General features: G+C 39.8%; 2 protein-coding genes across 8 annotated transcripts; both read right to left on the bottom strand.

Annotated features, from left to right (window-relative positions):
* Positions 1-286: 286 nt before the first annotated feature.
* Positions 287-21,196, bottom strand: LOC6559329 (dystrobrevin beta). 7 transcript variants are annotated; one of them, XM_001987489.3, is made up of 10 exons: positions 20,608-21,196; positions 6,452-6,818; positions 6,304-6,389; positions 5,446-6,242; positions 4,491-5,172; positions 3,405-3,512; positions 2,841-2,891; positions 2,193-2,498; positions 955-998; positions 287-593 (listed from the first exon to the last, which is right to left on the bottom strand). In XM_001987489.3, exons 2-10 carry the CDS (start codon positions 6,787-6,789, stop codon positions 528-530), a joined length of 2,478 nt encoding a protein of 825 aa, XP_001987525.3. In that variant the 5' UTR covers positions 6,790-6,818; positions 20,608-21,196; the 3' UTR covers positions 287-527. The 7 variants fall into 7 exon arrangements, 6 of the variants coding, with proteins under 6 accessions (XP_001987525.3, XP_032590048.2, XP_032590050.2 ...); XM_032734157.2 differs by having other exon boundaries at positions 20,985-21,196; XR_004364956.2 differs by lacking the exon at positions 287-593 and having other exon boundaries at positions 2,075-2,498.
* Positions 21,197-21,376: 180 nt separating this feature from the next.
* Positions 21,377-22,249, bottom strand: LOC6559328 (transmembrane protein 18). The gene is made up of 4 exons (XM_001987488.2): positions 22,133-22,249; positions 21,962-22,079; positions 21,749-21,897; positions 21,377-21,681 (listed from the first exon to the last, which is right to left on the bottom strand). Exons 1-4 carry the CDS (start codon positions 22,190-22,192, stop codon positions 21,550-21,552), a joined length of 459 nt encoding a protein of 152 aa, XP_001987524.1. The 5' UTR covers positions 22,193-22,249; the 3' UTR covers positions 21,377-21,549.
* Positions 22,250-22,273: the final 24 nt, after the last annotated feature.

Here is a 22,273-nt window from a genome sequence, read left to right as displayed (position 1 = left end):
TACATAAATGTATATATATTTGTATTTGTATTATGTGTTTGATTTTCAATTTGTTAAAAATGTAATAAATAGTCGCACAACTTCATCGTGCAATAAAGCGCTTTTCAAAAAGAAATCGAATTGCAAATTACGATTCGTCGATCTTAAAATAAAATTCAAACGAGCGATTTTAACATGAGAGATTCAAGAGATTTGCGACTTCAAATGCAAGTCTTTCTTTTTTTTGCTTTTAATATAGATTTCAATTGCTGTCATATAAATAAATGTATGTACGTATATAAGTTTATATATATAGATAGATGTATATATATATATTTATGCCCGCCAAAGTATTCACCGCAAGGAAATAAATTATAATGTTAAAGATAGTGTAGACTAAAGTAGTCAATAAATAAATTGCTCTAAATCAACATGAGTTTTAAGATTAAAAAGCTAAGCGAGTGCAATCCACATTCATCCAATCTTTATAGACTATATATATATATATATGTATAAATATATATATAAAGATATCGTAGATCCACAATTTAGTTATTCTGGGAATTAAGACTCCATTGTGCAAACTGCTCCTGCCATTGGCTATTCGCATTTGCCTGCAAAATAAGGTCATTTCATTAATAGAAAAAATGTATAAAACGACTTAAAATGAATATATATATTTTGTACGTATATAGTATAAATATTATTCATATTTAAGTAGCTACCCAAACTCTACGCTTTGTGGCATGCAACATCAAAGAGTGGAAATAAAACAGATTGCAAATATAAATATATTTCAAGATACCACTACACAAGCTACATAATATATGTATGTATTGTTATATATTTCGTTGGGTTATAAATTGTGTGCATGTGAGACAACAAATACAAAAAGTAGAAAGAAAAAAAACAACAACAACGATAATAACATCAATAAGTAGTTAAGTAGAAGGATTTCATTGTGAAATCCTTTACCTTTTCATTCCATTCGGGATTATATGATTGAGATTCATCGAAATCTGAAATTGTATCAATATGCATAGGCATCAGTTATATTTATGACATATCCCACACAATGCACATCCTCTTTTGTTTTTGTTTATTGTCTTTAAGCGAGCAACCAACATATGAACAGTCTAAATATGCTCAGGTACGATTATAAGAGATGATATACATATATCTACTAGATACAACGAGTGTGGTCTATCCCAGAAATGTGCCACATGATCAATGAGAACAGAGACGAGAGACGATTCAGTGAACAGGAAAGGCAGCCAATTCATTTAAATATTCTAGCTAATCACCTTAAGCTGATCAAATATGGCTAGAGTCAAGGCAATATTCAGCGGCGTAGCCGAGAGACATTTTAATGGGCACTAAGCACTATAAATTATACAAATTCGAATATAAATAATACATTTTTAAAGATATAAGAGATTAAGCTTTAATTGAAGAAACTAATTCTCAAATATTCCATATAAGCACAATTAAGAGATATTAAAATCCATTTATTAATTTCATTAATTTTCAAATCCCTTAAATTGTTATCAGAATTTCCTTGAATATACGAGCAAATTTTTGATTATAAATTTTCAAATATATGATATTCCATAGAAGCAAAATTATGTGGCTTAAACAATTTTATTTTGGTAATTCGAAAGGAATACATTAATTTAATAAACAAAGATATAATAAATACTTTTTTCTGATAGATTTGACAAAACACACATTTTTCTATTGACTAAAGAAGAAAAATGATTATAGATTTGACAAATGTAGACAAAATAAAAATGTTGCAAATCGGATCCACTTGGGGATATCATATTTACTAACCAGAAACCCCAATTAAAAATGCCCCGCTACGCCACTAGATAAAGATTTGCATTTGATAATGGATCACCATGAATGGGGATGGATGTCAATAAAACAGAGAACTTAATTGCAGTTGTTGGTGTACAGTGAGAATCATCGACCTGAAGTGAATGCTGATGATGGGACTGACTGGCAACTACAACATTCGAGAGATGAACGATCTAAGAGAGGCATGTTAATTATATAGAGATAGAGAGTACATATATATGCATATATATTTTACCTGATTAACGCGTTAAGCTACAACTGTATTTGTATTTGTTATTTGTTTTTTTATATATTCAAACTATATTTCATAATGTAAGCGTGCATTATCAGCTGCAGTTCATCGATTGTCTCACCGATCTCGTGCAGTGCCGGAAAACCGGCCTCGTCATCATCGATGAAGAGTTCGGGATGGTAGCGATAGGCGAGTATGCGATTCAGCTGAGACTGCTCGTCGGTCTGCCCAAAATTATAGTCATATTGCACCGGCGAAAGCAGCATAGAATCATCATCATTGAGGGGAACAGCGGCAGTGGCGCCACCCTCGCACTCAAGATCCTCATCGGTGCGAAAGATCTCCTCGTACACCTGGCAATCGCAGTCACAATTGCAATCACAGTCGCAATCGCAATCGGATTCGCGGCCCTCGATGTGACGATACTCTTTGATTTAGTGTTCATAATTGTATTGAGATTGAGATTTAATTGTGGGTCGTGGTTGGATGGTGGTGCATACAAAAAACGATTAAAATTATAAGCAACTCAATATTTGCAGCATTTGCTCTTATGCCGTCTATTTGGGAAATAATCTATAAAAAAAAACAAACAAAGACACAAAAAACCAAATTTTTCTCTGGTGAACAATACAAAAATAAAATAGGAACAAGACAGTGGAGCACACACAAGGAGATATCTTGTTGAGGGCGGGGAGTGGTGGTGGGGGTGGTTTCGGGGCACACGACGTGGTCGGAGTCGGAGTCGGAGCCGGAGACGACATTGACTTACCCAATGGCATAATGAAACGTGCCTGCGCCAAGGAGCCGCTGGCTGCTTGTCCTGCAAAAACACAAGCCCAAGGCAAAAAGAGAGAGCGCGAGCGAGAGAGACAGAGACAGACGCAAAGAAAGCGCGAACACAGTTAAGCATATTCACAGAGAGAAAGTGAGAGAGAAAACATTCCATTTAATAAATGGGTGCAAAAGTGGAAGTGGCCGTTAGCTCTAGAAGCGTGGTAGTATCTGCAACTAATCGGGTGCCAGTTGTGGAAAACAAAATGAAAGTAGAAAACAATATATAAAAAACGAATAGCTCTAAAAGCCTTCACAAAACAAAGGTGCAAATTGCAGGTGCAACATCTAAATATCTATGCGGTGTATGTGTAATATTGCAAGCAACAAGTCAGCAGAATCAGTTGACAAGTTTGTCCTGGTTTGCGCTCTTACAGAGCCATCCCATCGAGCGAGAGCAGGGGAGAGCGAAAGCGAGGGGTGGTTGGTGGTGTGTGAACAGGTTCAGTAGTTTCAGTGGGGTTGCTGGGTTGCTGGGTTGCGCGAGAAACCTGCGATTTACCTGCATTCAGATCGCTGACCATCGTCGAAATGGCCGACGTTATGTTGTCGGCGGTTTCGTTCAGTTCGGCATCGGCTGTCGGATTAGCGTTGCACATGGGCGGTGGGGCTGTGTAGCCACATGGAATACATACATACATATATATAAAGCGAGACAGTTTTCTTTAAGGTGAACCGCGCACTGTGAACTGCACAGCAGATGCAGGCGTGTCACGAGTCACAAGGCACAAACAATTTTGGATTTGATTTGAATTTGGTAAGCCTGAAAAGTTCACAAAAGTATTCTCTTGCCGGAAAAATTACGTCAAGGATTGAACTCTTATCTGCTAGTAATTCATCATTTTACATTTAGTCTTTCGTATTTTGTTAATTAAACTTATCAGATTAAGACACAACAAAATTAATCACGACAAATAACAATTATTTGTATTAAATGAATCCAATACCAATTTGATGACTAGCTTACTTTCATAAACCAATTACTTAAAATGCATCATAATACATCATTATTATTAGATGCGGACCAGTCATCAAATTTGTGCTGGTCATCAGAATACAATACATTATTTCATTTCATTGTGAATTTGATGTAATTGATATATGAAATGAAGCCAGTAGCAATTTAATGACTAGTCTTCTTCCAAGTGTAGTGTAACAATTATTAGAATACTTTTAGGCTTAGTTATAGTATGTATCAAAGTAAACTTTAGTTGTCTCACGAGTGAGAGTTCGTGACACGCGAGCACCTCCGTTGTGAAGTGTGTGGTGGTCAAGTGGTAAGTGGACAGTGGTCAATTGCAGTGTATATGTGTGTCGGTGTGTTTGTGAAAGTGGTTGCGTGGCAGTGGCAGTGGCAGTGGCAGTGAGAGAGTAACAGTGAGCACAATGTTTTTAAGTTTTCTTCTTCTGCACCAAATAATTAGAGTGGAGAATACATTATTAGAGAGAGAGAGAGAGAGAGACCTAAGCTAACAACCAATTTGTGTTGAATGCAGCCAACCTAAATGAGTTCAACATGTTCACATAACCCCGGATCCCGTGCCCCGTCCCCAATGAGGGAACACCCCCAAATGCTGGCAATACTCACTTGCACTTCCATTGGCGGCAAAGGCGCTGCGCATATCGCTGCTTATCTGATTGAGCTGCTCCAGCTGGCTCTGGCTAAATGGACCATGGCCAAGACCAGGCGAGGATTGAGACTGCTGCTGTTGTTGCTGCTGCTGTTGTTGTTGTTGTTGTTGTGCCTGCATCAGTTGCTGCTGTGTGGAGCGCAGCATGGGATGCTGCTGCAACTGTTGCAACTGCTGGGCATGCAGTGCGCTCATCGGCGAGGTGCCCAAAACGCCACCGCCCCCGCCAGCAGGACCACATCCAGCACCAGCCCCACCACCACCAGCTCCACCTGGCATGGGCGGCGATTTGCCCGAGCGTGGACTGGAATTGGGCGTGGAGCGCGGCGAGGCAGTCTGCTGATTCTTGAGCATACGCATCAGGCCCTCCAGCTGCTCCATCAACTGCCGTCGCGAGTCCTGCAACGCACCCAGATGCCCCTCCAGTTCGCCCTTGCGCTGCCGCAGTGCGCGCAGCTCGTTGATCAGCGCAGGATTCTCCGGTGCCATCTGCTCAGTCTCCTGCTGGCGTCGCAGGCGCGCTATTTCACGCATAATCTCCTTGTTCTTGGACTCCAGCTGCGCAATCAGCTCCCGCTGCGCCCGCGAATTGTCCGTGCCAATGGGCGTGATGCTCTCCGCGTTGGGCATATTGGAGGGCTTCGCAAAAGGGCAAAACAAAATTATTAATATAAGATTTTTAGTGGACATCAAATTTAAATCATAAATAAACCTGAGCAGCCATTATATTTCTTAAAATAAAACCGAAAGAAAATAATACTTTTAAAGAATACTTTTCAATTTTATGTCTTCCTATTTATCTTCTTTTTTTTATAAATATTATTCATTTTTTGATATTTTATCTATATTTCCTCTTAGTTTGATTTTCATTTTAAGAGCTGATTGGGAATATTTTCAATTTATTTCACTCACAGCGCGATTCTCCTGGGCGAGTCGTGCGGCATAGCGGGCAATGAGCCGATGCTCTTCATCGTTGGCCGAGGCGGCAGCCACACGGGACATTGTGGTGTCCAGGCTGCGACCGGTGGCACGCGAATCCAGTGTGCTGGAGCGATCAAAGATGCCGCTATGACCTGGCCCGGGTCCGGGGCCGTGGAGATGGGCCAGCGCCGGATCGGAGAAGCCGTTGTGCGAGGGCAACGGCGAGGGTGGCACAATGTGCGACAGATTGAGAGTCTTTTCGGGCTGGTCGGGGAATCGTGGCAACACTTGCGTCGTCTTTTCGGGCACGCATCGGAAGCTCTTGCGCAAGGAGTGACCAATCTGTTTGCTGGGGGACTTGTAGCTCGAGTACTCCTTGACCTCGTGATCGTTTTGGTGGTTCAGCGATGTCTTGCCATGCCAAAAGCACTCCTGGCACAACTGGTAGGCGTGACAGCGCTGACAACGATAACGAAATCCAGTAAAGTTTTCCTTATGGCAAACAGAACAGATCGTCGGATGCACAATAGTCTCAACGGTGGCCAGCCGATGCAACAGCGGCAGCCACACGAGACACGATGGTCCCGGTTCGGACATAAGTGTTGCCATGAAATCGTTCACGGTGACCTTATTCTCGGCCGGAAAGATCTCCTCCTCCAGCCCCTCCTTATAATGGAATGTAGGCGACTCATAAACGGCCGCCGGCAGCGCTAATACCTCACGCAAAAACTCTCCCAACTTCCACGCCACCAGCTGACCAGCGCCATCCGAAATCTGTGAAAAGATATCTGAAAAAGAGCATGGAATTATTATCAAAAACCACTCAACTCGAAGAATAACTCCACTCACATCTGAGTTTATCCACCAGCTTGCCGGAGCACATGGTTGCCAACGCCACTTTAATGGAAAATACGCGTATCTTGCCAGAGTTGTCACTGTAATTTCAATTGGATAAGTATTATTATAATATTTGTATCTGATCCGAAGACTAAATCACCTGGTATAAGCAGCCAGCAGCCAATTGAGCAACAGACCAGCCTTCGAGTCCACGGGCACCTGTTGGGCCGTTGGCAAACGCTTATTCAGATTGTGATAGAGCGAGGAGACGAGCGTCTCCAGGCGAGCAACGCTCACATCGCTCTGCGGCTCGAGGGTGTTGAGGCCGTTTTCGCGAAACGCCTCGATCACATTCCAAATGTCGACCAGATGCAAGTTCGTTGACTTCTGTATATAGCGCAACTTGGAGGCGGTGCGATAGGAAGCAAAGCGTATCGAGTCGAAGGTCTGTAGACGCAGATCCTGCAATATGGCCACACGCGGCTCCAGCTCCATCATACCAAATACTCAGCAAAACGAGTTCAACTCTGCAAATAGATTACAAACATAGACGTTAACAACCAATAATTTGAGCATTGCAACTGGTTAACGCCCCCCCACATTTCACAGCATGTCTCTAATCAGCAGAGCAACAATAGTTTGTTGTTGCTCACATTGCACATCTCGATGTGACTCATTGACACCTCAGACACGAGCCTGGTCTGGCAACGTTCTCGTTTCGATTGGGTTTCGACAAGTGCAAGCATTGGTTTCCAACAAAATATTTGACTAAGAAATATCGTTTATAAATTTTATGACTTTTGTTCACTATTTTCAGAAGTGTACAGGAAAAATGTAATTTTTCCTCAGTTAATGTATATGTAAATGAGTAAATTTAACTAGAAGGATGTTAACAGGATACAAAGATTGAATAAGCAAAGACCAACAAAAACAGCAGACTTTCCTGTTTTATTCGATAGTTAAATGGAGGCTTTTTTCGATAGTTTGGGGCTACAATAGATAGTCCTTGTTAGCTTTTTTTTATCCTTATTTCCACTAAATTAAAGCTTTTCCTCGAACCTTATTAAGATTATTTTGAATAATATAATCAAATTTAACAGATATACCTTCATCCAAAAATGAGTTATGAGCAATTGCAAAGAGTGCAGAGGTTGTCCTATTCAAGTGGCGAGGAGTGTAATTGGCAATTTGGTTGATTATATTCAATATTGTTTCATATCGCTTTTGCTCTCTAGTATATCTTGATTAAATATAAACAAATTCCTCAAATATTTGCATGATGTCAATTTGTTCTTTTAATAGCTTCTTCCAGTTGAATTTGCGTCGTTTCTTAATCAGTATAGATTAGACCTAAAAGATGATTATCGAAGGCATAAATATCAACCACGAGCCGTCGTAAATTGAATTATTTTATGAACTACTCCTGCGGGACGACATAGGCCATGCTGGCTGCGAAGACTCAGCGAACATGTAATGGATTTTATGGGGCCCAAGGTTTGACGCCGCTTGCCACAACTTAATATGTGCGCTGTAAACATGCTGTGGGTGCTTACGAACATGTGTATACGGAATATTTAATTAACGCATAAATAATAATGCTTATGACAAAGCGAACACGCTCGCTGTCGCTCTCTGCTTCGCAGTGGCATTTGCAGAGCTAACTGGGTCATCAGCTGGAGGACAACAACGAGGACATTGTCGACAACATCATTCGCTTTTCTTCTCTTTTTCTTTTTTTTTCTGTTGCCATAAACATTCAGCCGCAAACACAGCCACAGCCACAGCGATTGGCAAAAGGAGCAGCTGCCTTCTAACCAATCCAGCAGATTTTCTCAACGATTGTCGGTGCTGGTGGGAACACGCTCTCGGTTTCAACTCCCCCAACATTTGCTCGACTTACAATTTTGCTCCCTAGTTCCGCTGCTGTCTGCTGCCATCCCGCCAACAATGGGTTCTCTGGTTTTTTATTACATATTCCATTGTCACGAGGCAGCAGCAGCAGTGGCAGTGGCAGCAGTGGCACCAGCAGCGTCTGTCTGGCGACGCACAGAGTCACAGAGCAACCCAGACGCAAATCGTGGCAATCTCCCTGAGCACCGCCACCGGAAGTGCAAGTGAGCAATCCAAAACAGTTCCCGCGCCACTCCCGTCGTAGCCACCACCCAAACACAAGCAAGTAAAAACAATGCGCGTTGATAAGCAATTTTATTAAACCGCTTGAATTCGAAATCATTTGTAATCCGCTTTGCAATACCAATTAATCGAAACGGATGCGAGAATAGGAATCGCAATGAGTTTCGGAAAATGGCCAATGTATAGAAGAGCTGCTTTACAAACTTTTCCCCTCTCTCTGTATATCCTTCTCTCCTTATCATTCTCTCGGGCCACACTTTGCTTGCTTATTTTCATTTGCTTTTGCTGCCCTGTTGGGAGCTGCACTTGTGCAGTTGTCGCAGGCCCTTGTCGCTAAAAGTGTCAGCCATTTATAATGTTTTTTGCTCTTGTTGCTGTTCTGATTCACACATCACAGGCCGAGTGGCAGGATATTATCCTGAATGAATGAGTGTGTGCAGCATAACTCATGTTTCCCAGCTGCCTAGCCATATTTTACACTGATTCCACCTTGCAAAAAATGTAGTCTATTTTATGCATTAGAAGAGTATTTGAAATTTGTCATGACATTTGCAACGTCTTAAAATAAAAACATTTTAAAATCTTCTTAAAATATATACATATATTATTTATATATATATTCTTTATAGATCAGTCAAGAGACCAGTTCTTTCTTAACAACTTTTTTTCCAAAACTCTTCAGTTATGTGTGCCCCTATCATTTTTAGATTTATTACGAGATTTAGATGTCGACAGCTTGATAACCAACGATAACAGTTATTTCGTGCTCATAGCTACATTTTGCTTTACGTTGACTTTTGACTGTCTATTAAATATATATATGAATGTTTTTTGAGTGGTTTCAAGAAACTTACTTTCCATTAGCAAACATGGCTAACTTGACTTAAAACTCGTATCGAATTATAACAGCTAAGCGAATCAGAACTGAAATCAACTTTCTTTATATTTCTACTAAAACTAAAACTGTTTTTTCTCTTTGGTAGAGTGCAGCTCAACATCGACCAAATTCTATTTTTGTCAACCGTTGCTCTTTCTGTGATATTTTCGTTATTTCAAATAGCAAATCATCTCGGTGAGGCATGTTTTAAGTCGTTTCCGCACCACAGTGCATTGCCCATCAGCATCATATGTGCTGTAGATGAGCGTTGTGAACGTGATGACGCATTCAGGACACAGAACCGAGTCCTGCATAAAAAGCGCGGCACAGCGGAAATGGCATCCGGCAGGCGGACGAACACTGGAGGACATTTAAAAACAGGATTCATTTAAATGCTGGCTGACTACTTATTTTAGCTGAGGCAGGCAGAAGCAGACAGAAGCTCACACAAAACGAGATGACAGTGGACCCCGCCCAGGACAGGACAGTTGCGGACAGAACAGGACAGAAGACAATATTATAGGCACATTACAGGGACACGATGCCAGCCAGCCAGCCAGCCAGCCAATCTGGCTGTCCAATGTTGAATTCAATTTCGAAACGTCGAAGTCCCAAATGACAAACGCTGATGAGGACGACGATGACGATGCTGTGCTATGACTCATAAGCTACTCCTGCTGGACAAACTGAAGCGACAAGCGTGCCCCAGGATATACATACAAGCATGTGTATATATTTGTGTAGCTGCACATTGTACATTGAAATAAATATGCACATACCGATTGACCGGGCAGATGTGGGCCAGCTAAACAGCATAACACACACATGCGTTGCGAAAAAGAGATGGAGCGACGGAGAGGGAGAGAGACGGAGAGAGAGAGAGAGAGAGAGAGACAGAGAGAGAGCTGCCTGCATCTTGGATTCCAAACTGAATGAAGGACGAATAAAGCAGCGACGGGCTGTGTAAACATTTGCGCACAAAAGTATGCAACGAGACCTGCCTGAATAATTCGAGTTTGGCAACGAGGACGCATTGCGCACTGTCTGCAGCAGGGTGCACACTGTGAGGGGCGAGGCGAGGGGAGACGCAAAGGGAGCCAGCGAGCGGGGGTCGCATCGCCAACTGGGCCCAGAGCGACGGCATTCAGCACTTCTCTGTGTGTGTGTGTGTACTTCAAGTGGCCAGCTCAGACTGTGGTTGATATTGGCTCTTTCAGTGTCAAAAATATAAAGAACAAAAAAGACACGCAGCAGATTTTATACGCTTGTAGATCGCAGTCAAAATGACGTCAGCTAAATTGTAGTAAATATTCTAAAAAACGACCGATTGTACCTATGAAAGCTATATGTTAAGAGAATAATAACACTTGTTAATAAAAATAAAAACAGTTTGTTATACAAGCACGCATCTTTCCAGCGATCGTTCCAAAGTCAGCTTTATGATATAGTAATGCAATCCGGTTGGATCAGATATATGTGCTGCCTGCATCAAATGGCCAAGTCAAGTCAAAATAGCTTTAACTGAGACAAGTTTGCATAGAAACCGAAACTGGATCACGGCAATATCGACTCGACCAGTCATTCCGATCAGGAATATATATATCTTATTGACCAATTTCAACTGAAAAACGTATTTCAAAATGTAATCTACTTGCTAAAGCACTATCAAAAATAAGGATAGTTTTGGAGAATCGGTTCAGTTGCGGTTCCACATTGCTCCACTGTGCAAATCTCGTTGCTGAATGTCTGCTGCAAGTTGTTGAGTTGCATTGGGTTTTGGGGTCTCCCACAAGGCTGACCGCTTGTTTGCCCCTTTGCATTTGTGTCATCCCGAGATTTCTGGCACCAAAAAAGAGCTCGCAAAATAAAAATATATGTACAGATATATATATATATATATATATATATATATATATATATATTGTAATTGCAATGGCGAAATGTTCGCTTATAGCGGGTTTGCCAGTTTCCGCAGCTGCTTTTGGTTTCAGTTCGGCTCTTGATATATTCGTGGAGCAAATGTTGAAAGCTTGTTGCTTGACAACCGCACTGCAAAAACTATAGCGATCATAAATAAATGAGTCGAGTTTTCCGATATTTGCTCATATTTAAATATAGCACATTGAGAAACGGAAACTTGGCCAACGCAAAAGTTTTGCGCGATGTGTTACAAAACTTTGATTAAACCAAATGTTCAACTTTGCCCATCAGCGAATGCCAACAGCATATTTAATCTTTCCAAACGGGGTCAGGTTACTAAACTGAGACAGCGGCACCGAGGGAGGGATAGAGATGGAGATAGAAAGAGAGAGAGAGAGAGAGAGAGAGAGAGAAAGAGAGAGAGTGGAGGTTGAGTACTTTGGCAGAAGGCAATGCGTACATTGAGTTTACGGCACGATTCCCTAATGAAAGACACACGTGACTTTCAAACAACATAGTTTTGGAGATAGTTGAAAGGCTTTTCCGCACTTATTCTGTACTAGTTCGCACATTTATAAGTAAGCCCAGGTGAACTGAACTTTAGCCCATTTTCACAACTTTAGTTTAATGCACAATTTACATCAAAGCGAACAGAAAGAGCAAAGTAAGTGAAAAAAGTTACAACCGCACTGATGAAAAATGACTGGCACAAGAGCGTCCTTAAGAGCCGCACATAGCAAACAGGAATCCTGGGACTTGCAGCCTTCATCATAAGATGTTAAAGTTTTTGCCGCAGCGGAAAAAAATGGTAAAAATAAAAGGTGGCAACATTACTGAAACTAGCTGCCACAGCCCTAAGTCCTGTTCATCCCTATCGCCTGCAGTTTGCGTGCTGATGGCTGCCTCATAATTCAGAAATGTTGCATTCCAGATCTGATTCGAGTCGGTTGAGACGAAGTTCTTTCGATTATTTCGTTTTAATTCAACTGAACAACATTAAAACAAAAGAAATAAATAAATGGTACTCAAGAAAATAAAACAGTAAACTAGATCATTTAAATTATCCAATTCAACTTTTTTCTAATATCATGAAAACCTTGTTTAAGAAGTAAGTCAACAGACTGTAGAGGCTAAGGGCAAAAGTATGATCAACATGGGTGTTTCTTGGAACTGGAGAGAGAGAGAGAAAGACAACTCTTAATGCTCTGACTTTCTTTAAAGTATATGGCTGCCATATTTGTTAGCGGACACGCTCAGCAGCACGCTCCAATGCAAGGGGTATTGGCAACCAACAGCAGCAGCAACGTGAAACAACAATCAACAACATTGCATGTCAGGCAATAATGATAATCTAAAATCGCTAGGCGGTACAATAACCTTTTGTCTCGGTCTGCTGGTTCCACAAATGGCAAATGGAAAGCAGAGAAGTCCGAATAACTACAAACAAACAGAGAGAAGAAAATTGCTATGCCAAAAGTGAAGGAAAATAGCATTTCATATGCAAAGCGAAATCTGTGGAAACTGCATTTGCCACACATTTGCATGGCCAACGAGTTAATTGAAAACTGCACAAAACATAAGAAAAAGCGAGTCTGGTTGAGATTAGTATTGGTACGGAAGATTGGAAATTCTGCTCCACTAGTCAGGTTGAGAAATGGCCTAATTGATTGGGCAACAGAACGTTTGGGGCAGGGCTGAGCCACCTATATTACTTAATTATGACAAACCACTATGAAATTAGTTCATGAACAACAACAGCAACAACGGCAGCAGCAGCAGAAACAGCAGAAACTTGCCAACAGCAGAAAACATCAACAAGCGCAGAATAGTAATCACAAAGCGAAAAGTTAAGAAAGGGAAGCTGGAAGCAGGAAGTTCTGTGCCAGTTACAGATGCCAAAGCACGTCATCGTCCTCCGTCAACGTCATCAAGTGCAAAGTGGGTGGCATGAGGCGTGAGGCGGCAGGCAGTACGAGTATGTAACAGAAAGGTGGGCGGGGTGGTTGAAATTATGCACAGAAATGGGAACATCGCCAGGACGGACAGCAATGAGCAGCAGTCGGGTTTGAGGTTGGTCTTGGTTGCTTGGTTGCTTGGGGTTGCTTCGTGCTACTTACTGCACAAGTTAACTCTACGGTGGATAATGGAAAATGCACATTCCGTCAGCTGCACCACAAAGCACCATTAGACGGGCGCCCAAGGATTAACGGAGTGGTTCTGAAGTGGACCGACGGCCTTAAAGGCAACAACAAAATAAAAAAAGAAGAAATATGTAAGTGTATGTGTATTGTATATCAAAGTATTTCTAGGCAACGCCACTTGACAGTGTCAGGAATTCTGTCAACGCATAAAATATACCAGCCACATTCCATTAGAGGGTCGGTTGACACTTCAACCAAACTAAAGAAAAAACTAAAAAAAAAACAAAACATGGCAAAAAACGTGGAATATTAAGGTATGTTTTCTCTTCAGTTCTTGTCATTCCTTTTCATAAGAAAGTAATTAAGTCTGGGAATATAATAATAATGACTGAGAACATGTTGGACAAAATACACATATAAATCTTATGGAAGGATATCGCTATAGATATAGATATAGATGTAGATATAGATGTAGATATAGTTATAGATATAGATAAAGATAAAGATATAGATATAGTTATAGATATAGAAATAGATATAGATATAGATATATATATAGATATAGTTATAGATATAGATATAGTTATAGATATAGATATAGATGTAGATATAGTTATAGATGTAGATATAGTTATAGATATAGATATAGATATAGATATAGATATAGATATAGATATAGATATAGATATAGATATAGATATAGATATAGATATAGATATAGATATAGATATAGATATAGATATAGTTATATATATAGAAATAACTTTTTGAAAAGGTAATCATTTAAAAAAAATTAAATAAAATAATATAAATATTGATATAGATTCAGAAATCAGCTTACATTCTTAAACTATTGCCTATATTTAGATACTCAATTTATATTTTAATTATATTTGCAGTTATCAAGTTATTCATGAATTTTACTTGATTGCCATCAATTGGTGAAAGTAATCATTTTGAATAGAGCAAATTCAATATCAGCCCGTTCACTTCTTGGCATAAACAAGCTTAAACAAATTAAGTGTTTAAACAAGCACAGTTTGTTGTGGCATTTGATTGATTCTCGTTAAAGTGTCGCCTCGAATGAGTTATGATTTTACGGTTTACACCTGCTGTTGCAGCTGCTGCTGCTGCTGCAAGCGACTCGTGCGACGCCCACATTGTATTAAGCTGGGCTCAGTTACAAATTATTCAACTTATGCAAATATTGTGCGCAAAAGTCGGCAAATGAATGCACTCAAAAAATGCCAAACGAGTGACGTGCAAACCTATATATATAAATATATATATATATACTATTAAATATACTAATATATATACTAGCTGAGGTACAAGGTGTGTCAACTTTTCAAATTATTAAGCAACAACGTGGAAAACAAGTGATTAACAATTGTCATCGAGAACAATGCGATTGATCAGCATTTTAAAATTAGCACAGTTGAGAATAATTTATTATTTGGTTTTTGAAAATTAGCAAATATTATTGTTGTTGTTGAACATTTGGACTCAGTCACGCCTATATTTATTACATGATGCTGACACGCGTGTTACGTGACATTTCAAATAAACAAAGTTCAAGTGTTGTTTTTCTATTTTTCGAATCAAAACAATGCAAGGTTATAGTCTTGTAATACTCGAATAAAGATAATAAAGATAAACCGCACAGATTGTTGGTTGTTGACATCAGATTACAAATTTCATCAATTAGTTTTAGTAAATATTATATGAAGAACAACAATTTCAATCAGTCGTCTAGAAAATCTCAAGAAATCTATGATTTGTCATATATTAGTCATGGGCACAAAAATCTTGGCGCATAATTAATGATTCAAGATCTTTTTTAAAATGCCTGAAATAATTGGATGACAACACAGGAATGATGCAGCAAATAAAAGCCAGAGAAATATTCAAATTTAAATTTAACAATAAGGAATTGGTATACTTTACTTAATAGTTGAACACCTTTGCTTTAAACATTTAGGAATTCTATACAACGAAAACCGGAAAAAACTAAAACGCTGTAAACTGAAAGTCAATTGTTTAAACAAGTCGAAATCGCTTGACAGCTATATGGCAAACTAGCCAAAACATTTAACATGAACATGAACACTACAAACAAATAACAAAAAACAATATATAAAGGCAACTGAATGAGGAAAATGAATGGTGTGTTTTGATGGGCTGCAATATAAATAAATGTCTGATTGTTTTTGACTTTTGTGGAGCAAAAAACTCAAAGCACAACTATAGCATATACATATATACTCGTATATGCCATACATGTGTATTTTTATATATTAATAGTACATATATGAAGTTGAGAAGTGCAATCGCAGCATTCACATCGTCGTCATCGGCCCACGCGATGAGGATTGCCAAGTGGCGGCGCCCCATATTCCCCTCCCCGACCACAAAACCCCAAATGTGTCTTGCGTCATGGAAGACAAATATTTTTCTTACATTTTGACACTGGTCGTGGGCAGTTTTTCCAATTTGACGATACATTAGGAGAGTCAGAGCACCTAACCAACCCACCCCAACACAAACCGTGAGTAGACAGAATATTTTTCTTTTTTCTATATTTTTTCTTCTTTTTTTGGTTTTTTTTTTTGTTGAGCAGTTTGGAATTTGTGTGCTCGTATTTGTCAAGTGCCATAAACGCGATTATCAGTGGTGCGTTGATAACGATCTGCAGCAGCAGCAGCAGCAGCAGCAGCAGCAGCAGCAGCAGCAGCCGATAAGGAGCTTATTTCGTTAGCCAACTGGGCAAGACAAACGAAGAAGAAAATTGCATAAGCGCTGAGAAGCTTAGATACAAAGTTGAAGCGATTTTGCAATATGGTCAAAGACACATTTGCCATAAGCAAAAAGAGACTTTGAATGCTTTGAAGTTTAATAAAGCCAGCTTTGACAATTATGGTTACCTAAATTTGTAACCAAAAAATACAATTCGCTATTTGTTAGAGAGTTACGACCATATTTCAGATGAAAAAGAAATGCGCGTCAAGCAAAGGTGTGAGTGGGTGTGGTGGCAAGCTGCGAAGGTGCGAAGACCTTGCGACAGCGGGCAATGTGGCAATAAGAATATGGCAAAGAACAGCCAGCAGCAGAACAAGAACAAGAAGAAGAAGAAGAAGAAGAAGAAGCTGACAAATAGAACGTTTGCCAAAGAAAAATACCAATAGTAAAATACCAGCACATTTGATTACCAAAGTCTGTTTGTTTGGTTTCGTTTTCGTTTCGTTGCTGTTCTGCTCGCTTTGCATAAATACATAATGGGATTTAAAATGCGGCTGTCACACACATTATACACATATAATATATACATATATATAAACAATAAGCAGCGTCTGTGGGGCATTATTGACCATGTCAAGCAAATCAATATGCATTAAATGCAAGGCTATTTGACTGCGCCAGCCCAAATTGTATCTTTCAGATACATTTAATTAAATTACGTGCACGTTTGGCAAGTGGAACGGATTTTCGCACATCCTCACAAGATAACGGACAAAGCCAATATATAAACACGGATTATGGCCAATTGTTTATGCATTCTCATTCTCATTTACGCATTGTTTATTGTGCGAGCAATAAACCGCATTTATATACATTTTAAGCGCGTATTTACGTAATCACATCTGTGAAAATATCAAAGCAATTCCACTTCGTAATCAACTCATTAAACAGTGTAACACATTAAACAGATGTTGTTGCGTGCTTATTGCGGAATCGACATTTTATATGAATATCATTTGAAGTAGTTCGATTTCGATTTCGATTTTGATTTTCATTTGAAATCCATTCTTAAATCTTCCCATCACACATATCAAATTCACAAAGCGAATAACAAATTTGCTGCCAGAAATTAATTTAGCTTAAGCCGAAGCAATATTATTTGAAAAAATCAAATAAATATATTCTTGAATTTATTTTGTTATTATTATTCAATATTTATGGTAAATATTAAATGAAATGAAAATATGATTGGATTATATTATTATAATCAGCATATTTTTCAGCAATTTGTGTGGGTAAGTCCCCCTTAGAATATTTCCTTATCTTTAGACAAGTTTGGTTGCAGCTGCAGCTGCAGCAGCATTCAAGTTGCAGCACCCTCGACTGTCATCATGTTTGAGACTAATTGAAGTTGATACGAAATAGAACGAAATCATGATGACCGCAATAAAGTCTTTTGATCTAGTTCACAGATACTACACTTTAGCAACATAAAGCGACTAAAACGGAAACAGAAACCGAAACCGAAACAGAAACAGAAACCGAAACAGAAACAGAAACACAAACTTACCACCTCTTCTTCTCCGAGCTAATTCTGTGACAGCTGGCGAATAAATTGTGCATTTTGAAATCTGGCCAAGAGGCAAGTAAAAAAAAACAAAACGGTAAGAGAACATGCTCCACATACAATTTCGTGTGACACGTCGAGGGGGTGCGACACGGTGGCTTAGAGTGGGGTAGTGGGGCAAGGGGCACGGGGCCCGGGGCACGGGGCAGAGGAGGCAGTTAACGTTAGTTGAGTTCAGTTCAGTTGTTGTGGAAAGCTAAATGAGGCGTGACATAGAAAATGTTGAAGCACAAGCAGCAAACGCACACCGTAGCCAGAAAGAGATAGACAAACACTTGGTAATTGGGAGCGCACCCACGACAACAATAACAACAACAATGGCAACAACAATAGAAACAGCAATAACAACAACAATAGCAACATAAACAAACGCTGGCTGTAAGCATTGTGCCCAAAAAAACAAAGAGTCCGTGAAGCCCAAGACAAAGAATATTTATGCGGTGAAAAATGGAAAAATCTCATCAAAAGAAAAACATTCTCAGCCACAAGCAAAGCGAAAGAGAAGCCGCCAAAGCAAAGAGAGAGGCAGAGAGAGAGAGAGTGAGAGAGAGAGAGAGTGGGGTGAAGGGTCAGACAATTAACCCTTTTGGGGGCCACGAGGGTAATTCAACAATTGCTTTGAAGTCGCTTTTGTGTTAGGGGTGTTTGAGTTGCTGTCGGCAGGCTCCCTCCAATGCTGTAGGTGTCGCATCCATTGCTGCGAGGGCGCCACAATTGAGAATGGCTTTAATTAGTTTAAAGACAACAACAACAACAACAACACGCAAAATGGAATAAAATTTATCGCTTATGCCGTAATCGCATTTACCGACCACCGCAAACCACCAGCCCCCTCCCGATTCCCGCTCTGAAGTTGAACGATGAATGCTGAGAGTCAATCATGTATAGCGTCGTTCCGAATCCATTACAGGCGGCTTAACGAGTTTGCTGCCAGCTAGTGAAGCGTAAAGCTTGTACCTTCCCCCCCTCCTCCCGGCCACTTACGTGTCTCCCGCGCAGTGGCTATTTTTAAGCTGTTTTATGCCCCGCCCCAAAGATGATCTCGATTACAAGAAACCTTTTTAGTTTAGCACAATATAAATTATTTATGTATTCACTTTTTGCATAATACTGCACAATTTCAATGCAATTTTGTAGCATTCCTTATTACATTGATATATTGTTTCGGTGCTGGATTTGTCATCCATCTACTTGTAATCGACTACGCTAAAACTTTGTATGGAAATCAAGATCAACGTGTCATTCACTTAAAGCACTCGTCGTAATTCATTGAAAATGCAAATCATTCATAGACAATTTCGTGCTGAAAGTGAAATTTTCTATTATCAATTACTCAAGTACTTACAGACCCCAACAGGGAGGAAGACAGAGAGAGAGAAAGGTAGAGAGAGAGAGAGAGATAGATCGCCTCGGCTCGTGGGCAGCTCGGCTTGTGGGCAGCTTGACTCTGCTTCGGCTGAGCTCGGCTTGGGCTCGCTTCTGCTTCTGCTTCGGACCCCGGGCACCTGCTTCCCCAGAAACGAGACGAGCCGTGTCGTCGACTAGCGGGCGTAGCACCCAGAACCATTAGACGTTCAACCACAGCCACAGTCGCAGCACCCGACCCCGCCCCCGCCCCCGCCTCCGCTCATCATATACCCCCCCGCCTTACACTCCCTACGGTTCGTCGGTGAGCAGCAGCCGCCGTTTTTCAAATGCTAAAATTGGCGATTAGTCAAAATGATGTCACCGAGTTATTTTGATTGTTTTTTATATACACATAAGTATTTATTTATTTATTTTGCTTTGCTTTGGCTTGCTTTGCTTTTGGCATTTCAGCGACTTTAATGCGCGCACAGTTCAATAGTGGGCCATCAATTTGAGGCCATTAATTGGATGTTATCAAGATTTCAATAATAGATAAGATATAGAATACAAATAAGTATGTTTTAGGATAGGCTTAATTGCGCTCGGATATTCGAGCATGTTCTTAACGAACCATCCATCACAATCATAGATGTGTTAAGGCTCTGATATAATAACATATTATATATAATAATATTCTTGATTAATTCATTTATAAAAGTAATAATACATTTTATCTCGATTTTGGAATATAACGCCTAAAGAGAACCTTTTAGATTTAATAAAAATAAATAAAACCTGGAATAGGTAAACAATAAAAGTTAATTCCGGTAAAATACATTTAAGATTTAGCAGCATTGCATCTGCTTATAAGGTCATCAATGATATCATGCCAATTGGTAGAAACGCAGACGCAAAACAACTGGAACTACATACAAATACACACATATATATAAATAAATATATATATATATATATATAAACATGTGTGTGTCTAATACTATAGAGACTTGTGCCATATTTAGAGAGCGATCTGATCTAATCCATCGATCGCAAAGGCAAACAAAAATTGCAAATTAAAACAATCAATGACATACGAAACTAAACCCCAAACAAACCGCAAAAACAAAATAGAAACAAATACAACTCATTAAATTACGGAATGTCTTTGAAAATAAATAACAACTGCAGTGGCAGGTGCAGGAGCAGGAGCAGGGGCAGTAAATAATTAAAATCATTTGCATTCGGTTTGATTTACAAGAGCACAAAAAAAGAAGAAGAAAAATAGCAAAAAGCGACCACAAAAATGTGTAAGCGTGCCACAGACAAGACGCGAGGGGGTTGTGGGCTGGGCGGGGTTTGTGGTGGGGGTGTGGGGTGTAAAGGGTGCCAGCTGCTATGTCGCCACATTTCGTGTCGCGTTTTTATGAATGAACATTTGGCGTTAAAGAAAACTACGAGAAATCAACGCAAAAATTGTGGTTGGGTTTCTTTTTTTTGTTGCTGATTTCAGTTTAGTTGTGTTTGTTGTTTACCTTTTTTATTATTATAATTTGGTTCTGGTTTTTATGCGTCACTTTCGACTTGCGACCAGATTTTCTGTTGGTATTTTGCCCTTTGCTTCTGAAGTTGGTCGCCTCTTCTTCTTCTTGTTCTTTGAGCTGTGCTTAAATGTATTCTATATATTTTTCACCTGTTTATTTTTTATGTTTCACTTGCGGCCCTTTTGCACTGCTGACTTTGGCCTTGTAAAAAATGTTGACAGACAGACAACTTCTGTTTTCGGGCTATCTTCGACTTGGTTTTGCTGCCCGAGACGCACACACACACACACAACCGCAAGCACGCACGCACACTCACTCACACACACACATACACACACACACATAAACACTTGGGCACATATACTAACAAAACACAGCTTCGTCGTAAGCTGGGGCGCAGTGCGTGTGAGTTTTAATCCGCCCTCGTTGATCTGCCTTGCACTCGTGTACAGTAGTTTCGCATACACACATACAGTTAAGTCGCGTTTTATTTTGTTTGGTAGCTGTCCGCTTAGATATATATCTTATCACAAAATTTTGTTTACGCAGCGGTAAAAAACACGTCGCCCGCTGCTGCACTTGACTAATTTCAACCACCGACTGGCCAGTGTAACCAGCGCATGGCAAGCACTCAAATATCTGCAAGCCAAGCGTGCAAGTGAGACCGTATGCGCCAAAAATACCAAATACCAGGCAATTGGCAAAATACCAATTCACCGGCAACGGCTTTAATTTAAATCTATTATCAAAATTAATAGAATTTTGATTTTAAATAGCTACTCTAGCTGTTTTATTAGTACAATTAGGGGGCGGGACAACACTTTATGACAAAAAAATATTGAACTTGGCATGTTATACAAACAAATATACACCTGATGCAAAATACACGCTACATGGCTTCGCCTGCTTGAATAATTGAGTAATTCCCTATGACTAATCCTCCTTCAGAGGAGTATCCGTGCTTATGAGCGTTCTTGTCGCACTATTGCGCTGGCGCACCTTCTCCCGCAGCTGGGCTGTCTTCAACGTGGCCATCATTTGTGTTGAGTTGTACAGCCAAGTACCCTGCATAATTATAAATATTATAAGCATTTAACAAACACATATCGCCAGCCATAATTTGTTTACTCACGATCAGTAGCATGCAGTTGAGCAGTATTGGAATGGAGAATACCGTCGAGATAAACAGGCCGTTGCTATCAAAATATTGCTGCTTGGAGAATGTTTTCCAATTCAGAGCTGCATATTCATTGATGCTCTCCGAGAAATAAACTACAGTCACTGATTACAAAAAGAGAGACACAAATAAGTAACTATCAAATATATAAGGACTTCATATACTCACAGAGCACGAGAAAGAGAAAAACTTGGAAATTTGCATTGTTACGGGTGAGCAGAGCCGTACTCGTCGTCAGCACGTGCAGCAATATTAATCCGATAAGCCACGGATCCTTCCAATCGATCTGAAAACATGGGTCAGCAAATTTTATAATGGTAATTCATTTTGCACACTTACGCTCATAAGAAATGACCAATAGCCCGTAATTTCATTGACATCAATCTGCCCTGGATGCATCTTACGGCGCTTTAAAAAAAAAATTTATACTTATTGACGTGTTTATTTGGGAAAGTAAGCTGCCGCTATGTGAAAAACTAC

This window comes from Drosophila grimshawi, unplaced genomic scaffold (assembly GCF_018153295.1).
Source record: "Drosophila grimshawi isolate 15287-2541.00 unplaced genomic scaffold, ASM1815329v1 contig_1369, whole genome shotgun sequence".
In the NCBI taxonomy this organism is placed as follows: Eukaryota; Metazoa; Arthropoda; class Insecta; order Diptera; family Drosophilidae; genus Drosophila; species Drosophila grimshawi.
This window is presented reverse-complemented; position numbering and strand designations above follow the sequence as displayed.

Excerpts from the sequence above, each read along its gene's own strand:
- LOC6559329 (XM_001987489.3), bottom strand. The coding sequence starts at position 6,789 with ATGATGGAGCTGGAGCCGCGTGTGGCCATATTGCAGGATCTGCGTCTA. Across the intron at positions 3,513-4,490 it reads TGCCGCCAATGGAAGTGCAA|CCCCACCGCCCATGTGCAAC; the intron begins GTGAGTATTGCC and ends GTGGCTACACAG. Across the intron at positions 2,499-2,840 it reads ACGTTTCATTATGCCATTGG|AGTATCGTCACATCGAGGGC; the intron begins GTAAGTCAATGT and ends ACTAAATCAAAG.
- LOC6559328 (XM_001987488.2), bottom strand. The coding sequence starts at position 22,192 with ATGCATCCAGGGCAGATTGATGTCAATGAAATTACGGGCTATTGGTCA. Across the intron at positions 21,898-21,961 it reads TTTTCTCTTTCTCGTGCTCT|TGACTGTAGTTTATTTCTCG; the intron begins GTGAGTATATGA and ends TTTTGTAATCAG. Across the intron at positions 21,682-21,748 it reads TCAACTGCATGCTACTGATC|GGTACTTGGCTGTACAACTC; the intron begins GTGAGTAAACAA and ends ATAATTATGCAG.